The sequence below is a fragment of the Glandiceps talaboti genome, chromosome 13 (assembly GCF_964340395.1).
Source record: "Glandiceps talaboti chromosome 13, keGlaTala1.1, whole genome shotgun sequence".
NCBI lineage: Eukaryota > Metazoa > Hemichordata > Enteropneusta > Spengelidae > Glandiceps > Glandiceps talaboti.
Window position 1 is genome coordinate 14,067,961 of NC_135561.1, and position 22,757 is coordinate 14,090,717.

Sequence of the window (22,757 nt, forward strand, 5' to 3'; positions counted from 1 at the left end):
TAAATCAATCAGTATACCAATCACACACACACACACACCCATCCATCCAACCAAACACGCGTCCACCCACACATCTAACCAACCAAACGACCAACCAACCGACCGGCCGACCGACCACCTACCAATCCACCAACCCAACCATCCTGAAAACCAACCATCCACCCATCCATCCACCAACCCAACATCTTAAAAACCAGTCAACCAACCAACCAACCTGCCAGCCAGCCTACCAACCAACTAACCAACCAACCAACCAACCAACCAACCTACTGAACCAATACATTTATAATTAGGTCAATCAACCTACTTATCAAGCGATCACCAACTAATGAATGAATGAATGAATAAACAATATAAAACCACTGGTACTTAGATATAAACCTACAGCACATTGCAGTTTACTGTTCACTGTCTCTGTTTGATACAACCAGGCAGAAATAAGAAACTGCACGTTACACTTTAAAGGTTAGGATTGAATGGATACAGTTTCTCGCTACATTTTGTGTAAGAGAAATGTGCTACCATACAGATATCAAATACAGACATCAACAAATTGGCAACCTTGTGCCTGCATCAAGTTAGGAGCGAGATCACTGTAGGATAAAAAACCAAATTCTTATACTTAGGCCTCAGAACCCCCCCCCCCTCCAACCGTGGCCAAAATTGAAAATCCCTTCAAACCACACAATCAATTTCAAACCAGTCTGTAGTAGTATGTAGTGCTATGAATATAAAGCCGGTATGTTGTGAGTACAAATAGTTCTTTTGCTGACACTTTACCTTTAATGCTATGCATTTACTGTTAGCAAAAATTCTTTCTTTTCTCAATTTGTCATTTTAAAATAAATGTGTCTATTTAGGGGTACAAGGCATCCATTAAAAGTAAAATCGGTTCTGTATGATGAGAACTAAAAATGGCTCACCCCCCCCCCTCAAGTAAAAGAATTTAGTTTTTATCCTATATTGAACTATTGATCTCGTCTCCTACAATATTGATTGCTTTAAATGGCAAGAAATTACGACCTCAAAGAGTAAAGTGTACAGTTTCTTATCGGTTCTTTCGTGACTGTGTGAAAGAAAGAGAATGAACAGTGACCTGCAAGGCGCTGTATTATTAATCTGTATGAGATATAATCATCATGACATCATGAGATTTCAAGTTTATGGACAATTGTTTTGGAATAGAATGATTTATAATCGTTACAGGGAATTTCATAATACCGTGCAGCTTTTCTGTTAGTTACACAACCATGCAGAAACCAACAAAAATGCACATGTCCCACTTCAGAAAGATCGCATTTTTTGCTACATTTAATCTAAATGAAATAAACCATTTAAATGTATTCCAAGCAGACATTCGGGCGCCAATGTTTTGCTTAGTATCAAACACCCGACGAAGGGTGTGTAAAATGTTCTTTGCGATGTTCATTTGATGTCTGTATGTGGCATGTGTAGTTCATTTCACTTAGACAAAATGTAGTAAGAAACTATACTCATTCAATCTTGCTATCTTAAAGAAAGTGTAGCATGTCCAGTTTCTTATTGGATTCTGTGTGGTTGTATCAAACAGATCTAGATCTGCATGGTATTGAGAATTTCACTGTTATGTATGTTACAGTGGTTGTACATTGTGTAATTTGTTCACTTTCCTTTCATAGGTAGCATTCCGGGACTAGTCACGTTTGGTACGGTGATCGACAGAGCTTGTCTGCTATGGGGAGAAAAGTGCGGGGAACGAGGATCATGTTGGCACTATGACAACTCTCAGCTTAGTATCTATTTCTTTATAATGTTGATCATTTTGAAATGGATGACGTCACTATTTTTCGGTTTAGCTTTATGTAGTTATAAACCACCGGACGAACACGCTACTGTAGATGATGATGATGATGATGATGATGATGATGATGATGATGATGATGACAAGACAGATTCTGGCCACAAGTATACTCGCGTACCAACAGCCAGTAATGGCCAACACACAGAAATGGTTTCAGTTTTGTGAGTACAGGTCCGGATAACTGCACCTTGTCGTTTTTTGTCGTTCATTCTTGACCAATGAAAAACACAGCACACCTTTTGACTAGAAAATGATCAATCCTTTTTAGTCGCTGAATAATTAATTATTAGATACTGTTTAAATGTACGAAAAACGCTAGCGCTTAACTTGTTGAATAATAAGGTTTGATAACGAGGTGATTATATATGCTACCTCAATTACACCAGTATACAAAAATGTCTAAAAAGAGCTTACAATATGGAAAAGACACACGTATACAGTGAAACTACTTTGATAGTTAAACACACGCGCGCACATGTGCGCGCGCGAACACACACACACAGACACACATACACACTTCTGTCCTGCTATCTGGCTGTATGTCGGCCGGTCTGTTTGTGTGTGTTCCTGTTTATTTGTTTGTTTGTCTGTCTGTCTGTCTGTCTGTCTGTCTGTCTGTCTGTCTGTCTGTCTGTCTGTCTGTCTGTCTGTCTGTCTGTCTGTCTCTCTCTCTCTCTCTCTCTCTCTCTCTCTCTCTCTCTCTCTCTCTCTCTCTCTCTCTCTCTCTCTCTCTCCGTTACTACTACTCTACAGCGACGTTTTTCTTGTGCCTTATATTTGCTATTTCACAAAGAATATTAGTAACCTCAGCTTTGACAGTACTTTTTCTATATACTTTAGGTCACTGTAGACCAGTGTCTGGATATACGTTATAGACAAATTCATGTTTTCAAATGTGCAATTCTACTCCCTGGTTAAAAAGGGCTGGATCCCTAGCTAGCTGTCGTTTGTTTATTGTCATATACATTCTACCTTTCAAATTTATCTGACGAGGCTAGGAAAGTTATACTTTTCCAAAACATATCACAAGCTGAGTTGTAAGAATGGTAAATTGGCAATCACTTTTATTTTGAAATAAGCTTTGGGAAATTTTCTGTGGTTTGTTTTTAGCTTTAATGTTACCATCTTTTCTGCCGTGGTAAAGCTGACATTTTTGTTCCCTGCATGTCCAATAAAATGCCGAATTAACCTTTATTTCATGTAGTAATCGTTTGAATTCTTTGTGAAATGATTTTACAGCATGTTATAGGTTGCTGTCCACCACTGCCTCTGTGTCATACAGGTACGTGTAAGTACAGACAGAAACCAACCGGACATTACATTAAGTCTTCCAGATAGCAAGAACGCAATGTCTTATACTACATTTAGTCTGAATGAAATCAACCAATTAGACGTACTGTATCTAGGTGCAGACACACTGGCACCGATGTTTTGATGTCTGCATGGTAGCATGTTGGTTCCTTTCAATTAGACAAAATGTAGCAAGAAACTGTATTAATTCAATCCTGGTATCTTAAAGTTACCATGCTATTTCAATTAGTTTCTTATTGGTTTCTGTGTGGTTGTATCAAAACAGAACCAGTGAACAGTAACCTGCGACGGACTGTACGATAGAGCTGAGACACACCAATTTGAAGTTGTGCCTTGTTTGGCACTGAAAATATTAATGTGGAACTAGAACGTCAATACAAGTCTGTCTGTGTGTTGCACGATCTCCTAAACTGTAAGATCCACAAGGGACAGCGACACCAAAGTCAGCTTATTTATTCCAAACACATTTTACATACACAATTTAATTATTGCGTTTATTGCATTTTTAGAGTTAAGGAAATGTAAATTGTTAGATGTTAATATTATATTTGATCTGCAAATTTTGATTATATGTAGTTTGATTTTTGATTTTTCTGCAAAATCACATTCTCATTAAGCCATCATCAGTATGAAATGATGGTCTGGGTGTACATAACGTGCGCGCATTTTACGGTTACATGACATGTTATATAGTCTGTAAGATACATGTCACACAGCCCTATCAACCACCACTCAAACGTTCCGCAGGCCTGGCCACTATCCAATTAAGAGTGTCGCCGGATTAAATATCACCATGTCAACGACCTTTCCAATCACCAGATTCAGAAAATATTCTGCTTGTTTGATTGACAATTTTCACAGTGATCTATGTTTGAAATATTAATCATCATTTTATAGTGACACTTGGCCATCTGGATGAGGATTGGGTATTTATTTCAAAACAATGTTATCATTGCTTCCTACTTGGAAAATCAATGTGAAACAGCATATACAAAGTCTTTATTTGTAGCTCAATTCTTTTCAAAAGATTGATATATTTGTAAAATGTTATTTTTTTTGTAATTACAATAACAAACCTTTTTACACGTTTTTTTTAAATTTTTTTTTTAGCTTTTTGCAATGTATTGAGTTACAAACACAGACTTGGTCTATGTTATTTCACATTGATTTTCCAGTAGGACGTCGTGATAAAATTGTTTCATAAATTAAAAATCCAAAATAAATCCCCAATCCCCATCCATATGGCCACTTGAAATCTTCCCATCTCCCCGACACTGTGGTGTTAATAAGTTAGCACATGTTCGTAGAGAGAAGGTCTACGAGCGTAACGACGCGACGTATCTTATAACAGTTTACACAGTACTATCACATAGCATATGCAGTGAATTTCAAAAAAAAAAGTGCAGCTTTTTGCTGTTTGATACAATCACACAGAAACCAATAAGAAACTAGACATGCTACACTTTTACAATGTAGTAAGAGAGTAAGATTGAATGAGTACAGTTTCTTGCTACATTTTGTCTAGGTGAAATGAACTATATATGCCCCATACAGACATCGGATGAACGCCAAAGAGGGCATTGTACGCGCCCTTCATCTGTGTTTGATACTAAGAAAAACATTGGCGCCCGAATGTCTGCATGGAGTTGCAATGGTTTATTTCAAAATGCGATCTTTCTATTTGAAGTGTGGCATATGCAGTTTCTTGTTGGTTTCTGCGTGGTTGTATCAGACAGAAAAGCTGCGTGGTATTGTGGAATTCACTGTAAAGGGGTGGAGGGGCTTAGTAATTTGCCATTTTCCAAAGGCAGTGTGTCTGATTGTTTTCAAATTTCGTGTTTCCAGGCAATGGCGCGTGTTAACTTTAAACAGTGGACATTATCTGCACAAGTAGTTCTGTAGATTCATCGTCGTCGTCGCCCAAATGAACCCAGGGTTGAGTTGTCACAGGCTCCGATGAATTTCGCCGTCTTCTCTTCTTAACTATTGCATCAACTACCGGTAGTAACATACATAACAAAGATGCAATGATGAAGGATCCTGCACTAAACCAGAACACCTGGTCATAAGTACCGTATACATCACGCATCCAACCTAAAAGGAAACATCCACAAAATCACAGTTATAATAAACTTAAAATATATTCTCAACAAACAAACAAACAAACAAACAAACAAACAAACAAACAAAATAAACAGACGGACGGACGGACAGACAGACAGACAGACAGACAGGCAGGCAGGCAGTTAGGCAGGCAGGCAGACAGACAGACAGACAGACATACAGGCAGACAGACAGACAGGCAGACAGACAGACAGGCAGGCAGGCAGGCAGACGGACAGACAGACAGACGTGGTATATATGAACAGGGTACACCAGGTTTCAATAGACTCCATATCCAGAAATGTGTAATCTATGAAGATTTAATAAGAAGTAATTTACGAAAACCAAATACTATATGTGTTAACATGTTGGTTGTTTTTGCCATTGATAGCACACAAATACATAACGGGCATTATAAAGTGTAAGACAGCCGACAGTTTCTTACCTGATAGAGGGCCTACAGCGAGGGCTGTGACAGCGATGAATTGAGATAATATCGAAAATCCATGTCCAATCTTGGCCGGCCCAAAAAAACAAGCAATGTTGAGCGGAATCAAGACTATACTACCACCATTTAGTATTCCATACATAGACATGGTAATAATTTGACCTGTGGAAGAAGCATAATATTATGCGTTGCATATTAAAAAATTTGTTTGTGTGTACTTTATCTTGGGAAACGTTGATGTAATGACAATGAACCTGTCTAGGGTCATTTATAGCAGTCAATAGGAGAAGCAAATGCCATATTATATAATTATTATACCATGTGCTAGTGTAGTTACACATTGGCAGTGCTGGAAATACAAATCAACATTTAAAGACGTCATTATTTTTTCATGTTTTTGTCGACCTAAATTTGCCCAGTATTGCTCTGTCTGTCTGTCTGTCTGTCTGTCTGTCTGTCTGTCTGTCTGTCTGTCTGTCGGTATGTATGTCTGTCTGTCTGTCTGTATGTATGTATGTATGTATATATGTATGTATGTATGTATGTATGTATGTATGTATGTATGTGTGTATGTATGTATGTATGTATGTACATGTATGTATGTATGTATGTATGTATGTATGTATGTATGTATGTATGTATGTATGTATGTATGTATGAATGTATGTATGTATGAATGAATGTATGTGTGTGCGTCTGTCTGTCTGTCTGTCTGTCTGTCTATGTGTGTGTGTGTCTGTCTGTCTGTCTGACTGACTGGCTGTTTGTCTGGCTGTCTGTCTGTCTGTCTGTATGTATGTATGTATGGATGTATGTATGTATATATATGTCTGTCTGTCTGTCTGTCCCTCCTTCCCTCCCCTCTCTATCTCTCTCTCTCTCTCTCTTTCTCTCTCTCTCTCTCTCTCTCTCTCTCTCTCTCTCTCTCTCGCTCTCCTGTACCCTTTCTCTCCCCCCCCCCAGTTTCTCTCTCTGAACCTCACTCGCCTATACACAGTCTCTTTCTTACCTGTAAATGTTCTCCAGTAAATACTTATAGCAACTACAATGGCACAACCTGCAAAACACGCTGAGTATAGAACGTATGGTTTTATCTTTGGGATATTGGCAATGCCCCCAAACAACAGACGTCCAGCAATCTGACCAAGTCCAAGGACAGCTGGCAGAAAACCTGCATTCAGTGGAAGTATACCAAACTCTAATGCTCGCTTGACCTACAATTCAAAATAAAGGTTGCAGTTGCTACTATATCTAACAACACTACCTACGTGCACAGCGTGACATTGTTATGATAGGAATATACTAATATCATTGTGTATATGTTTTCCGTATCTACGACATAGGACAAATTATACAGTACAGTTTGACAAAGAAAATTCCACCCCACCCCACCCCACATCACAGGCGGCATTTAAATTGGTCTGCTTATTATTCAATAGTAAGAATGGTTTTAGACTACATGTACGCGTGTACATATATACAATTTTACACGAACGCCAAACCGTCCTAACTGAAACCTCGAAAGCGTTTGAACCGTGACGTTAGAGTATGTGTAAAGTGTATACGAAAACCTCAGCCCCACTATTGTTGTATGAGCTAAAACCTCACAACCAGAAAAGGCAATATTTCTAAGACTTACCGTATGGAAATTGAAAACATTTGATCCCATCGAATGTAGAATTATTAGAATTATGGTAAGAATAAATACTGGTTCCTTGAATAATGCTACATCATAAAACGTCGACAAAGTCTTTTTTAGGCATGCGCACGATGAGCAACATCCTGATTTATTCTTGTCTGTCTGTCCGCCATTTTGGATTACAGAAGTTTTCACCATATTTTTTCTCCTGCTCAGAAATGTTTGATTTCCTTGTTCTGAGACTGTTCGTGTTTGTTGTCTATCATTATTACGTTCACAAACGTTGTTTTCTACAACTGTCATCTCAAATGTGTCTCTCTGGTGTTTCCTATTAGCGGGAGATTCGTTCCTAGTTTTCCTCTCGAGTGGTCGGAAGAGAGCGGCAGCGACACATATATTAGAAGTAACTGACGAAATGATCATCAGTGCCCCTCGCCATCCAAACTGCTCTATCAGGACTTGGCTGCCGACTGCAATAATGAATTGACCGAATCCAGCTCCGGCAAAGGCTATTCCCATGGCAACGGGAAGTCTTTTTTTGAAGTACACAGAAATTATTTCTGTGGCTGGCACATGTGTAAGAGTGAAACCAAACCCTGGAGAAAAATACAGATACCACAATGTTAATCAACTAATTTATGGATGACTATATGCAAAATATTATGAAAAGCAGAATTATTTTCTGGGCAATAAAATATAGTTGGGTGAGGCAAACTAAACCAGTGGACTGGCAAAGGAAGAAAAAACATATGCGCGTGCATGCACGCATGCATGCATGCCTGTGTGCCTGCCTTCCAAACTACCTACCTACCTACCGACCTACCGACCTACACACACACACACACATACATACATACATACATACATACATACATACATACATACACACACACACACATACATACATACATACATACATACATACATACATACATACATACATACATACATACATAGGGGAAAGCCCTGATGGCTAAGTTACTCCAAGTATAGGTTAGAGTACAATGTGAGATCTCTCCTAGCAAAGCACACATCTGTTTGTAAAGAAATCGCTTATTATGTATGGACGCTGAAGTCGATTGGCACTATTGTCTTCATGCAGTGTACCCAAAAATTATATATCTCCAGATTGCAGGGGATACCGTATAAATGCACATATGAAAATCTCTGTGTAGCCTTTTGCAGTCAACAAGAGTTCTTGGGTTCACTGGGGGGGGGGGGGGGATTTTTGAGGGCGCAAAAGGGGTGGCTGCTTAAAATTTTGATAAAAATGTTTTCTCCTCACCCCCCCCCCCCTCCAACACCACCATGGTAAATTCTACTTGTTTACAACCAACTACTTCTGGGGTTTTAGTAATGTATTAGCGTATTAAAATAGTCACCTGTTAATATTCCATAGGTTATATATAAATGTGTAAGGTTAGTGGCATATGAACTTAGCAGTAGACCTGTACATGCCAATAAACCACCTAGAAATGTTGTAGTTCGATACCCAAGTCTTCGTGAAACTGCTATACTTATAGGTCCACCAATCTTAAAGATGAATATAGCAATCGATCCAGTCCAAGCTGTTATAATGAAGAAATGAAACTGTGTGAAAATATAGACCTAGTATACATGTATAGCACACAACTGTCACACCATTGAGAGATCTAGGCTAAGTTCCTATATGTGATAATCATCACACCCAAGCCCCATATCCACTCAGATACATTCTGGACAGGGTCAGGCTGTACCGCCCAGGATCCAAACATGCATACCTCTTGCTAAGGATATCGTTAAGTTAATGAAGAAGGATCGTTCGGACATTGACAAAATAATACTAACTCCGAGAAACTGAAATCTTCCTGACCATATGCATATGTCTCATAACATAATAAGACGGTATATATATATAATTATGTTTTCATATATATTATATATATATAACTCGGTGAGTATCAATCTGCTAAGACAGTGCTCTATACCGCAGTGGCAGAGCGTAATATATATATATATATATATATATATATATATATATATATATATATATATATATATATATATATATATATACACCGACAGTCGCCCTTACCTGTATCAGCTTTGGATTTGTTGAAAGCACCAAGGAAAGCCACGAAGAGAACGGAAAATGAAAACAGTGCACCGGTTGATAATGCATTCACCAGGAATGAGCCGGCAACCACGAACCAACCCCATCCTCCGTCTGGTGGGATGTTGTCCCTCTTGTCTGCTGTAACTGATGACGTATTCGCTTCGTTGTCGTCATTGTCATCGTCCGTGGAAGTCGCTGTTGGTTCATAGTTGTCATTGACAACAGACGAAGGAGTCTGGGTCGGCATTCTATAGGTATATATCACGACTATCGTTGTATGGACGTTATTCTAAGTTCCTATTCATATGATTGTCACGTTAGGGCTGTTAAGACATCACTTCACCGACAATCTGATATATTAAAATAAATTAATAAACGTTGAAAGGGATAACGAACAAACCATTCCAGGACCTTTATTGATCGAAAAAAGAACACAGAGAAAGAACATCATTTACACATCCATCCATCCATCCATCCAGCTGTCCATCCATCCATATATCCATCCATCCATCCATCCATGCATGCATGCATACATCCATACATCCATCCATCCATCCATCCATCCATCCATACATACATACATACATACATACATACATACATACATACATACATACCTGCATACACACACAGATATATATATATATATATATATATATATATATATATATATATATATATATATATATATATATATATATATGCATACATACTTTTATTGTATATTTAACAAATTTGCCAAAGAGATAAATACATTCTTGATTTAAATAAATCTAAAATTGGGCCTGAACTATATTGTCATTATGTTGTAGCTGACTCAGTAGGTTGTTGACTGGATCATGTCGTGGTAACACTCACTTAAAACCATCTAACAGCGGACCGAAAGATAATCAAATTGAACCAAATTTATTAAGTAATTAACTAATGACTGACTTTCTTTGTTTTCATATTAATTTTCTACAGAGTACTGCATGTATAGCATGTTGCCCTCACCTTCCGGTCACATACACATGTATATTTCGCTGACCTTACTTACAGAGCTAGTCAAATTTTACACCTGTACCTGTGCATTTTCTTTTACGATAGCCATCTTGATTACTTTGTACAGTACCCAGTACCTTTTTATATATTTGTGATATACATAATAGAAGTTTGGACTTAAGGGGTCGGGAATGCCACTTCAGGACTCTGGAGAGTCACGTTATGGTTTTACATCACAGACAATTGCATGCGATTTCAGAGAAACATCAAAATTGAAGTTGTTCCTCATCTTTAGATCTTTGCTGTGGGCCACTTTTACTCATGAGAGTCAGCAGAAATGTTTAGGTAGTGGTTGCACAATTAATATTCACGACTCCCTGATAGTCTACAGCGGATTTCAAAATACTGTTCTACGGTTCTGTTTGATACAACCATACAGAAACTAATAAGAAACTGCACATGCTACACTTTAAGATAGCACGATTGAATGAATACCGTTTTTTTTGCAACATTTTTGTCTCAACTGATAAGCCACGTAGACATTAAATGCAGACGTCAAAACATTGGCGCCTGCCTGTCTCCGTCTTGTTGCAGTAATTTGGTGTCAATAGTTTATTTCAATCATTCAGACTACATGTAACAATAAATTGCTATTGAAGTGTAACAGGTGCAGTTTTTGCCCAGTTTTATCAAGCAGAGCTGATGAACGATAGTTTGAAGTCTACTATTACAGTATTACCTTCCATTCAGTGAAAACGTCAGAGCAAAACATCACGTGTCTGCAAAAAATAACTTGTAGCTAAAGTCGTGGGTCAAGCTTGTTGCGAGTGATAAGCATTCGTCTGCATAAAACGACGCAAAATACCAATTGTTTTATATGGACATAACTTTGTGTCAAGACAGTCAACATATACACGGATCATCACTTATTATTTACAGAAATGTTATTTTGTATTTCCGTCACGTTCTGCAGGTTTTGAGTTCATGCACTGACTAATGAGATCCCTGACAAAGAAAGTGACACAATAGTGGTCGTCCTGTGTGTGTTTTAATGGCGATCTCCAAATGCGTCGGCCATTATAGCGCAGACAAGGAACATTGCACGTTGTAGATCTAGTTCACAGAGTTGAACAATTATAACTGATCTACGAGCTGAGTGTCTTTGGAACTGCTATACTTGTAATTGTTAGGAAAGCTAAACTTAAAATTCCACAGTCCGTTTGATAATGCACTTGGTACTACGACTCAATAGTTGATTCAAAAGTGTTCTATTTTTGTGGTTTTATGACTAACATGTGATCAGTCCCGTATATCATAAACTTACCTGTGTGTTCTTATGTAGGGCACCGTGAACTTGTGTGTTACTGGAATGTCGTCTCCGTTCTGTCTGTAAGTTTCAGTCGCGTAATTCTGGGGTTACGTGTACTCCTATGTACGTTACGTAGTGGCGTCAGGTATTTCTGTGCCACGGCTTTAATGTAAGTAGTTCCTGACTGGGTCATTCATGTCAGAAGCCAGGGGTCACAGCGTGTTCCTTTAGTTTTACCTACTAGTGTATTGGACTAGTATTTTAGAACGGTTATATTTTCACTAGTATGTACGGCACGTACCATATCGCGGGCTGCGATCACTCTGTATTTTCGTCTGTTTTACTCTCTCTCTCTCTCTCTCTCTCTCTCTCCCTCCCTCCCTCCCTCCCTCCCTCCCTCTCTCTCTCTCTCTCCCTCCCTCCCTCCCTCCCTCCCCCTCCCTCCCTCCCTCCCTCCCTCCCCCCCTCTCTCTCTCTCTCTCTCTCTCTCTCTCTCTCTCTCTCTCTCTCTCTCTCTCTCTCTCTCTCTCTCTCTCTCTCTCTCTCTCTCTCTCTCTCTCTCTCTCTCTCTCTCTCTCTCTCTCTGTATCCGTGTGTCTGTTTGTATGTGCAAATATCGGTGTTCCTGTGTGTATGTGCGCATGCATGCATGTACCTGTGCGCGCATGTGTAGCGATCTGTCTGCCAGTGTATGTCTATGTATGTATGTATGTATGTATGTATGTATGTATGTGTGTGTGTGTGTGTGTGTGTATGTATGTATGTATGTATGTATGTATGTATGTATGTATGTATGTAATGTGTGTACATGTGTCTCTGCGAGTGTGTTTAGGAAACAGGAGAAACATAACCTATTCGTGCATATCATAGCTCACGACAGTCTATAAAGTCTAGTCCTGAATTCCAAAAGTTCTCAAATCAATTAATGCTGATTTTATATATAATTCATGGATAAGTTTGGGTGTGGCGAGGCGAAGAGCTAAAATGTGCAACTGCGAGAGAATAAATATACCTTGTTCAATTATGACGATGGGTCAATTTAAATGCAATTGCGGGTACCTAAAATTGTTCGACATTTGCATGACTTCCATCTACAACTTGAAGCTAGTTGCGATGTGATGTGATGTGTTGTGTTGTGTTGTGTTGTGTTGTGTTGTGTTGTGTTGTGTTGTGTGGCGTTGTGTTATGTTATTTTACGATATGTTATGCTACGTCATGTTATGCTGTTATGCTATGTTATGTTAGTTATGTTAAGTTAGTTATCTTGTTATGTTATGTTATGTTAGTTATGTTATATTATGTTAGTTATGTTATGGTTATTAAGGTGTCCTATGTGGACTTAACAAATTATACAGTACTTGAATTTTCGGTGGAGTTATTGTACTTTGCCGACGAGTGCTCTGTACTTGAAGGCATGAGTTTTTATTCTCATTTAAAATAATTAAATTCATTTTAAAAATGCAAACTAAAATTTGTTACATAACCATAAATCTCAATAGTTGTCAATAGCCATTTTTCATTGCCGTTATACATCACTCACACACAGTCTGTGCGTAAGTTCATTTCTGTAGTTACTGGAAGCAATATCTTAATGTAGATCTTCCGATATTAACTTGAATTTAGTATCTAAATTCATGGCATATTAAAATTCCGACTCTATGATCAAGCTCATAAACTTCAGTGCAAATAAAATATATCATTAAAATATATTAATGGGATCTTTCATCTTAAATATATATATATATGAAGTGCACTTCTTGTTAATTGGCATCACTCCCATTTAGATAAAGTATGTCCGTCCAGTAGATAAACAAACAATTATTCGTCCCATATATATACAAAAATAAAACAAAACAACATTTTTCAACTTTCTTCATACAGTGGATGTGTACTGAACAATGTCTCCATCTTCAAGTTTTTCTTCGGGTTTTTTAATCAACGCAATTTGACTTCTATTAGGTGGTATGCCCAAGTTCTTGTTACTCCTTCTCTTCTTGAAGAACTTCTCAACTGGTGACATCGAAAGTCCAAGCCCTGTTGAAATGACTAACGCACAGCCACATACCCAGAATGCCTCATCGTAGCCCTCATACACATCACGCATTAGGCCTGAAATAGAATTAAAATATAATATAGACCGTATTATTTTCAAAGCAAAGCAAAACAAAACAAAACAAACAAACAAACAAACAAACAAACAAACAAACAAACAAACAAACAAATACATACATACTTCAAACAAACAAACAAACGAACGAATTAATTGCTTTATATTTATGCATTTATGTTTTCCTTGGTTGCTAAATCGACTTTCACAACTTTGTGACACCTGGGGAAAATGATGCACGCCAAAGAAAATTTCTCCCTTGGAACAAGTTCTGTGCAGAGCCTGTTACATTCCTGTGGTAGAAATATGTGCCAGCAAATATAGTACAGGGTTGTAACAGATCTGTAACCTCAGCCCAGTCAACAGCAGTGTGGCTAATTGACTGTATACGCTTCTGTGGGGTACGCTGCTGATACCGTGAGATGTACATCTAGGCATGTCACAGGGTCTGTCTTTTCTGCATACTAGTATGTGGCTGTACCTGTATGTATATGACTGTATTCATGGATACAGGTGTACACAGTTCTGATTTTCTCGTAATGTCAGGTGTTTGTACATACACTTATAAAAACACTATTGTATATATTTTTTGTACCAACAGACATGTGTTAATATGCCATATATAGTGCTGACATCTGACCAAATTTAGAAACCTTGTAACTCACAGAACTTGTGTACATTCCTGTTTCACAACAATGATCAACAATGTGTACAGTCAGAAAGTGCACACCTGTATACATGCCTGTGTCAATAGACCTGTTACGCATATCTGTGAACATTTTCCAGATTTACCGACCCTGTAACAGTGCCTGTTTCACATACCCCATTGCAGGATGTGCACAGGGCCTGTTACAGGCATGTCCTGTAATCTTCCTGCGCCTATGGATTTCGAACTCGTACACTATGTATCATAAATGGACCTGTTAGGATGTTTTTTTTTTTTTTTTTTAAAAAGAGTTTGTTGACAAGAAAGCGATGAAATCTGAGATCATATATCCGGGAAAATCAAATCATAAGCGAGAGATGAAATATAACAAAAATTCGATCATAAAATGGTGATATTATGATAGACAAAGAGGTTTATAGCATAACAAAACTGCATGGCATATAAATTAAATTGAAGAATACAGCCGTTGGCGGCGCCACTCTCATGAATTTTGCAACGCTAATGGAACGTTTGTAACGCCACTTCATTTAGCACATGGCATAGAATATACAATTGGTTGAATATAGTCGAAAACTTGTCAGTGGACTGAATATTGACTAAATAGTGAGCTGAGTCCTCACACTACTGTCGTTGGTGGCGCTACACACAATCCGTTTTTATGCCATTGCACCGAGTGGATTGCCGCCTGTTTCACGGTCTAGACATACGTACCTACAAATGGACCAGACACCAATAACAGAACAGCCGACACCTGTAGGATCACTGACATTCCATGTCCCATCCGGGAACTCCCCAGAAAGTAAGTAACGGTGACAGGAAGCATAACTATAAAACCACCAAGTGATACACCGAATATCGATAAGGTGATGATTTGGCCTAGATAAGGAAAGACGACGTCGGTGAAACGTGAACATCACAGGTACACGATGTTTGTCAACACATAGACGGTAGAGATTCAATGGTTAAAAGTACAAGCTGAGTTCAAACGTGTTTGGACGTAGTTTATGTTGCATTTTCATAAGGTATTCGCAGTATCATACTTACTGGAGCATACTTAGCCACTACTTTCAATTAACTGAAGTCAAACCTGGTATCAAGATATAATTCATGAAAGATCCAATGACGTCATGATTTATCATACGTATCAAAAAAGTTCAAGACACCCCTACTAAGCAATCAACTGTTCTAAAAACACCAGAAGACCATTTTAGTGTTATATACAGAAAGCATGCATCGACATTAAAATCAATTTAGTGTAATCCAGGTTATTAGGTGAGTATTTTCGCTTGAGTAGAAAAGAACTCAGCTTGTGACATTTTAACCATTGCGGACCTACGCATGCGCATTATACTACAACACGGCAGCAATATCGAATAAGATTTGTCTATATCGCTCATCAATACGCATGATTCAATTCTGTTTTTTTTTGACAAACTCGATTACAAGAAGTAGCCAGGAGTTACAACGTATTGCAGTTTACTGTTTACTATCTCTGTTTGATACAATGAAACAGAATCCAATAAGAAACCGCACAGTCTACATCTTAAGGTAACGAGATCAAAATGTATTGCTACATTCAGTATGGCGGAAATAAATCATTTAAACATATCGTAACTAGGCATATATACGCATGCGCCAATTTGTTGATGTCTGGATCTGAAGTCCGCCGCGACATGGAGGCACATTGGTTTGAATTTCATTTACATGCAAACAAAATGTAGCAAGATCTAGAGACTATATTAATTCAATCTTGCTATCACAAAGTTTACCATGTGCAGTTTCCTATTGGTTTCTGTGGGATTGTATCAAACAGGGGAGAGTGAACAGTAATCTGCAATGTGCTGTATATACAACTGCCGCCATCAGACAGTGAACAAACGGAACTTGTTACAAACTGGGAAAGTAAACAGATGAATTGGATTAATAACACTTGGCACAGCAAGTTAGAACAGCAGAGACTTATATTACACACCATGATTTGATAAGAACAGTGTTATGGCCTTTATATGTGTACATGAAATGTCAGGGGAACTGGACATTTGTTTTTGAACGTGAACTATTATTTAAAGTGGCCATAAATCTGTTCTTATCAAATGATGGAATGTAATACAAGTCTCTGTACTTCCACTGAACATGTTGTGCCAGGTGTTAATTATTAATCAAATTGAGTTGTTTACTTTCCCTGTTTGAAATGTGTTTCGTTCGTCTACGGTCTGATGTCGGCAGTTGTATTTGTATTTGTATCTAAAGTGATTGCAATGCCAATAAGCGAGGCCAAGGTCTAATAACTATATATCATGTACATCTCAACTTTTGGGGAGCCTTGATTCTCTTGTATTTATAACTTTAGATCTGATGTCACGTGACGATTACGTGTACCTGAGATTCTACAGCCTTTCAATATTGACTAAATACCGAGAGAGATGGGTACATTTGCATAATCAGCCTTAAGGGCTAATTTCATAATCACACACAATTCAATTCACATTTTGTACATTACTCCTGTACATGTAATTACCATAGTTTAAATATAGTTACAGGTGGTGGTGGTGGTGGTGGTGGAGGTGGTGGTGGTAACAAGCATACCTGTAAAAGTAGTGGTGTAAATGCTAACGATGTTAGTAACAGTACATCCCAAAAGACTGACACTGTACAATATATCAGGTTTCATTTTTGGTAGATTTCCAATACTTCCAACGGTCACTCGTCCTAGAAACTGACCAACTCCCATAAGAGCCGGGATAAATGCCGCCTTCGTTGCTGGTATACCGAGGTCAACGGCCCGCTTGACCTAAAATGTAAAACGGAATTAAGAACATCAGTAAAACAGTATATGAATGAATCAGTTTCCTGTCTATGTTTATGTTTATGTTTATTAACTGCCAGAAAAAAGGCAAGGTTGACTTTCATTATTCTTAGGTGTCCGAAGAAGTTAATTTCACCCTCGACTTCTCTGAAATAGAGTTATAAAAAATGACAAATCTGGATTAGGAGAGACACACTGCTCACTAGGTTGAGGCATTCTGGGAAACAACAAGAGTTAGGAGCTAAACACGTGACGTCATTTTCCCTAATCCAAACAATACTACATGTAAAGCTATTGATTCAACAACATAGATAGTTATTTCCATAACTTACTACGTTGACCTAATTACTACATATGGATATTTTGCTTCAATATATACTAGTATGTTGATGTTACTGTTGCAATACGAACATGCTCTGACTTTCCCTGGAATAGAATCACGAACTTTGTAGAGATCGGTATGAATGACGGTACGGTATGACAGCTACCGGCCCTTTGTACGTTATCGTTGATCGGTTGTGTTTCAATGATACAGCCACTCAGAAACCAATAAGAAAGTGCACATTGTACGCTAAGATAGCAACATGGCAATTTCTTGCTACATTTTGACTATTAATGAAATAAACCATTTAAAAGTGCTGCAACGAGATGCAGACACGCGGGCGCCAATGTTTTGATGTCTGCATTTCGATATCTGCATGGTGGCATTACATTCAAACGTAGACGTTGGTGGCGCTCCAACAGTCAATTTCAATACATTTAGACAAAATGTGGCAAGAAATCTGGTTATTTATTCAATCTTGCTATCGTAAAGTGTAGCATGTGTAGTTGTCCATTGGTTTTCCGTGTGGTTGTATCAAACAGGGCCGGTGAACGGTAACTTCAAATTGGCTGTATTTACCGCATGAAACACAGCAGCACTTGTACCAAATGCGTTGGCAACCACACTGAGAAGTAGAATAACAAAGGCTGGTTCTTTGAAGAGCGTCACATCATACAACGATGCCATACATGATTTCAGTTTACCACACTTGGGCGAGGTCTCCAATGACGTCACCTCTTCCTCCGTATTCTTAAGTTTCCTTGCACCAACATCAAGTTCACTAATTTTATATACATCTCCCGTTTCGTCTTTACCATTGATAAGTATATACCCGTTATCTGGTTCACAGTCAGGTGTTTCCTTTTCATGCAATTTTTGTCTGCACTTTTTCATCTTCAGCGGCCGGAAGAGAGAACCTGCGACGCAGCTATGAAGACTTATGGTGGAAAATATCATTAAGGAACCCCTCCAGCCAAAGACGTCGAGTAGCGCTTGACAACCGATGGAAATGACAAATTGGCCAAAACCTGAACCAGCAATGCCGATTCCCATGGCGAACGGAAATCTTCTTTTGAAGTAAATACTGATCATTTCCATAGCTGAAAGATGGGTCAGACCTAGTCCAATTCCTGTGAATTGAACGAGCCTAAGAGTGAGTGAGTGAGTGAGTGAGTGAGTGAGTGAGTGAGTGAGTGAGTGAGTGAGTGAGTGAGTGAGTGAGTGAGTGAGTGAGTGAGTGAGTGGATGAATGGTTGGGTGGATGGGTGGTTGGGTGACAGACAAACAGACAGACAGACAGACAGACAGACAGACAGACAGACAGACAACAGATATATAGACGGACATGCTAAACCAGGAAAGATAACCATTCGCAGAAAATAGTAATCATGTTTAGACGCTATCAAATTTTGTCAGTTGTACGCACATAAAAAACGTTATATCAATTTTTGCGTAAAATAAATTGGTCATTGAATTATGTTGCACCAAATTAGACCCAGAGGAAACCATTGGTAAGGACTTTACTCACCTATCAATATTCCATAGGTGAAGTATAAATGTATCAACTTTGTCGCATAGGAGCTTAGAAGGAAACCGATAGCAGTAATCAATCCACCCGTCATCACGGTCTTACGATGTCCGAATCTTCGAGACGATGATAGACTGAGGGGACCAGACACGGTACATAGGAATGCAGCTATGGACCCGACCCAGACTAAGAGATACAAAGAAAATGAAAGCATAAACAGATCAGATATCTGTTGCCTTTGTTGTTGTACAGTTTATGGTCAATTCAATACTTGCAATTTCATAAACACCATTGAAAAAGGTCAGGTGTTCGTAGAGCGATTTCACTGCAAGTACACCAATCACAGGTTTTTGGTAATAATAAATTCAAGGTTTGAGCAAAGAGTAGGGAAGGACTATCCATTCACCCATCATCCATCCATCTATCTATCTATCCATCAATCCATCTATCCATCCATCCATCCATCCATCCATCCATCCATCCATCCATCCATCCATCCATTCATTCATTCATCCATCCATCCATCCATCCATCCATCCATCCATCCATCCACCCATTCACTCATTCATTCATTCATCCATCCATCCATCCATCCATCCATCTATCCATCCATCCATCCATCCATCCATCCATCCATCCACCCATTCACTCATTCATTCATTCATTCATTCATTCATTCATTCATTCATTCATTCATCCATTCATTCATCCATCCATCCTTTCATCCATTCATTCATTCATTCATTCATTCATTCATCCATCCATCCATCCATCCACCCACCTATTCACTCATTCATTCATTCATTCGTTCGTTCGTTCGTTCATTCATTAATTCATTCATTCATTAATTCACTCCTTTTATTCTGGTTTGAGTAGATACCTACCGGTGTCAGCTTTAGACTCGTTAAAGGCATCCAAGAAAGCCACATAGAAAACTCCGAATGAAAATACACTACCCGTCGACAGTGACAATGTTATGAAGGTACCCAATACGACAAACCAGCCCCATCCTCCGTCAGGGGGCTTCGGTTCGATTTCTTGCGTTTTAGACTTTTCGACGTGGGAAGGGACATCGATCGGTTGATAGGACTTCCTAACCGACATGATCAGAACGTTTATAATGTATAATGTGATGCAGTAACACAGCTGGCTGACTTTTCAGAATCTTGATTCATCGGTAGGCATGGGAGAGTGTATAAGCTTACAGCTATAGGTTTGTGATTGATCTCAATCGGGTCGACAGGGGGGAAACTGGAAGAGAAAATGAGAAAATATCCGTAGATAAATGCAACATTATGGAAATATGTAATACAATAGCGACTTGAAAGTGGACGTCATCAATGGCTCGAATTCACATTTGTTTTTTTGTCGGTTCCGGGACCAGACTATCTTTTGTTTTCGTTTTAATCGTTTTCTCACCAACGCTTCTTTATTTTAAGTATTAAACGAGCAAAAATAACAATGCAAATTGACGTGTTATTAAACTGTGGATAGTGGTAATTGGTTACAAACAGAAATTAACTTGATTGATTCTGACAGTTCATATATTTGCTATGTGTGGATGCGAAAAGATTGATGTGTTGCAAATCAAACGTTGAATCACACATTAGTTATCGATCGCCCCCACTATTTCATCGCTCTGCAATTAACCTTTGACCTCGTTCAGTCAATTGCAATGCAAATCACAAGGTAGTTTTTATTGGCATTTGATTACTATACACATTTCGTTTTATTGTCAAGTCATTACTACATAATGGAGCCATAATACTTGAAGTCAGAGCTTTCTTTCGAACAAGTGGTTACCATGACGACGGCGAGCTTGGTAATTTTCAGTCCGATTTCTGAAAAAAACGTGGTACTCAACTAAAATGTAACGACTTCAGATGCATGGAAAATAGTCTCGGCCCGGGTCAGGGGTCAGACATGATTAGCATAGCTTTTTTCTAACTCCTGATCTGACTGTTTGCTTCTGATGCCTTTACGTTTGTGATGTCATTTTTCTCTTCTCTTTTTTGATCGAGTAATACAAGATTTCGTATCCTACGTACGATTGCACCCTCAGTTGTACAATATTGCATAAAATATGATTGGAATTTACACTCACTTGAAAGGTTGCTAAGTAACGCAGGGTAAGGATGTGTTGCTAAGGAAATGATATTACAACGATATATTGAATATCATTACTTGTTGAGCCGTGGTGTCTACAAGTACAGTATATTTATCTGTAGAATACAGTGTAAACATTCAAAAACTGATTATCACTGATTTTAATCGATTATATTTGAGTCGGTTCGCCATCGATTCATATTAGGACAAGGCCATAAGAACATACACACAAATACTGAAGCTGGTCGCAACTTCGTAATAATGAACATGTTGAACAATTGGCAGTAGGAAATAAGTTATAACTTTATCGACACGAGAAGCGACTCAGAACGCAATATTGAGGATTATTCGCAGTCGAGCTTAATAATAATCACAGCAACATACAGTTCAAAGTTCATTCTTAGGTCTGAAACCTGAAACTAGAAATGTCGGGTAGAAACAGTATTTACAATGCAAGCAGTTGTAAATACTAAGTATATGTCATACAGACAAACCCGTCCACTGTCTATAATTAGCGTAGAGTGCACCGGCGTGATATTCACCAGAACAGTATATTGCCTGAGTGATGTGTGATGCTCGCCGTTACGAGTGTCTGAAATTCCAGTGTTGCTTTGCCGTGGAAACGAGAGGCCAAGTAAGGTATAGACTGGGACATGCGAAATATCATCATCTGCTAGCAGTATGTACCAAACGTTCAGTTGCTACGTTTGTTTCGATTCCGTGTGTGCGTTATTCATTTTTACAAAAGTGAAATGATTTCAAATTCCTCAGGGTAGGAAAAAATATTTTAACAGTGATGTTGATGAATGTTGAATTAAAATTTGTCTTTATATCAACGGAACTTACATTACTTTTTATTTGTCTGCTCATTTAATATAATCAAAGCGACTCTACAGGAGGTTCAGAGCTATATGCCTCGATACAATATGCCTTGTCAATGTACAGTGTACTATGAATAGGATCGAGGAACGATATATAATGGCGGACTCTAGATCTATAAATGGAATTGTTAGAATTGAGGACGATGGCTGAAGCCTTCGTCAAATAGAATGAGAAAGAATTTACTTACCAAGATGTCCATTTAAAAAACAATGTCACATTGGAAATGATATGAACCAGGCCCGTAACGATTTATCACTACTGCGATGTATGCAGTGATCTTCGTTTCTGTATCCGCGACGTTACCATGCCAGCAGACACAGACTTAAAATTCTGTACCGAACGACATGAGCCGACATACATCCACCGAGAATTAACTGTTAGACCTTCCAAAATATGACTGTCGCGACACTACTGTCAGTGGTACGTACAATAAAGAGTCCACAGATACCGTACATACGAAGGGATTTGAAATTAAACTGACCTTGGAATATCACAGCCCGGAAGTTATAGGCGCAAGCGCAGACTCTTGAATAGCTTTTCATTTTCTGATGTGACGTATTTGTGACGTCACAAAACCCAGGTCATGACGGTGAATCACGTACTTGTACTTTGC

General features: G+C 38.5%; 4 protein-coding genes across 4 annotated transcripts in view; 1 reads left to right on the plus strand and 3 right to left on the minus strand.

The window, feature by feature from the left end:
• The window catches only part of LOC144444847 (solute carrier organic anion transporter family member 4A1-like), a 10,496-nt gene extending 7,781 nt beyond the window's left edge, over window positions 1–2,715 (plus strand). Inside the window, exons 9-10 of the mRNA XM_078134399.1 lie at window positions 1,659–1,772; window positions 2,681–2,715. Coding sequence (XP_077990525.1) covers window positions 1,659–1,772; window positions 2,681–2,715 — 149 coding nt within the window. The remainder of the gene's footprint in view (window positions 1–1,658; window positions 1,773–2,680) is intronic.
• LOC144444286 (monocarboxylate transporter 12-like) overlaps window positions 1–9,683 on the minus strand; it is a 154,469-nt gene extending 144,786 nt beyond the window's left edge. Inside the window, exons 1-2 of the mRNA XM_078133700.1 lie at window positions 9,416–9,683; window positions 8,724–8,909 (exon numbers count right to left, since the gene is read on the minus strand). Coding sequence (XP_077989826.1) covers window positions 8,724–8,909; window positions 9,416–9,683 — 454 coding nt within the window. The remainder of the gene's footprint in view (window positions 1–8,723; window positions 8,910–9,415) is intronic.
• On the minus strand, window positions 5,016–7,860 carry LOC144444849 (monocarboxylate transporter 12-like). Its single transcript, XM_078134400.1, has 4 exons — window positions 7,342–7,860; window positions 6,712–6,916; window positions 5,700–5,864; window positions 5,016–5,245 (listed from the first exon to the last, which is right to left on the minus strand). The coding sequence occupies exons 1-4, from the start codon at window positions 7,858–7,860 to the stop codon at window positions 5,016–5,018; spliced, it is 1,119 nt and encodes a 372-aa protein (XP_077990526.1).
• Window positions 9,684–13,205: 3,522 nt separating the features above from the next.
• Window positions 13,206–22,615, minus strand: LOC144444816 (monocarboxylate transporter 13-like). Its single transcript, XM_078134357.1, has 7 exons — window positions 22,332–22,615; window positions 20,041–20,407; window positions 19,157–19,342; window positions 18,208–18,758; window positions 17,087–17,291; window positions 15,212–15,376; window positions 13,206–13,835 (listed from the first exon to the last, which is right to left on the minus strand). The coding sequence occupies exons 2-7, from the start codon at window positions 20,258–20,260 to the stop codon at window positions 13,600–13,602; spliced, it is 1,563 nt and encodes a 520-aa protein (XP_077990483.1). The 5' UTR covers window positions 20,261–20,407; window positions 22,332–22,615; the 3' UTR covers window positions 13,206–13,599.
• Between the last annotated feature and the right edge of the window lie 142 nt (window positions 22,616–22,757).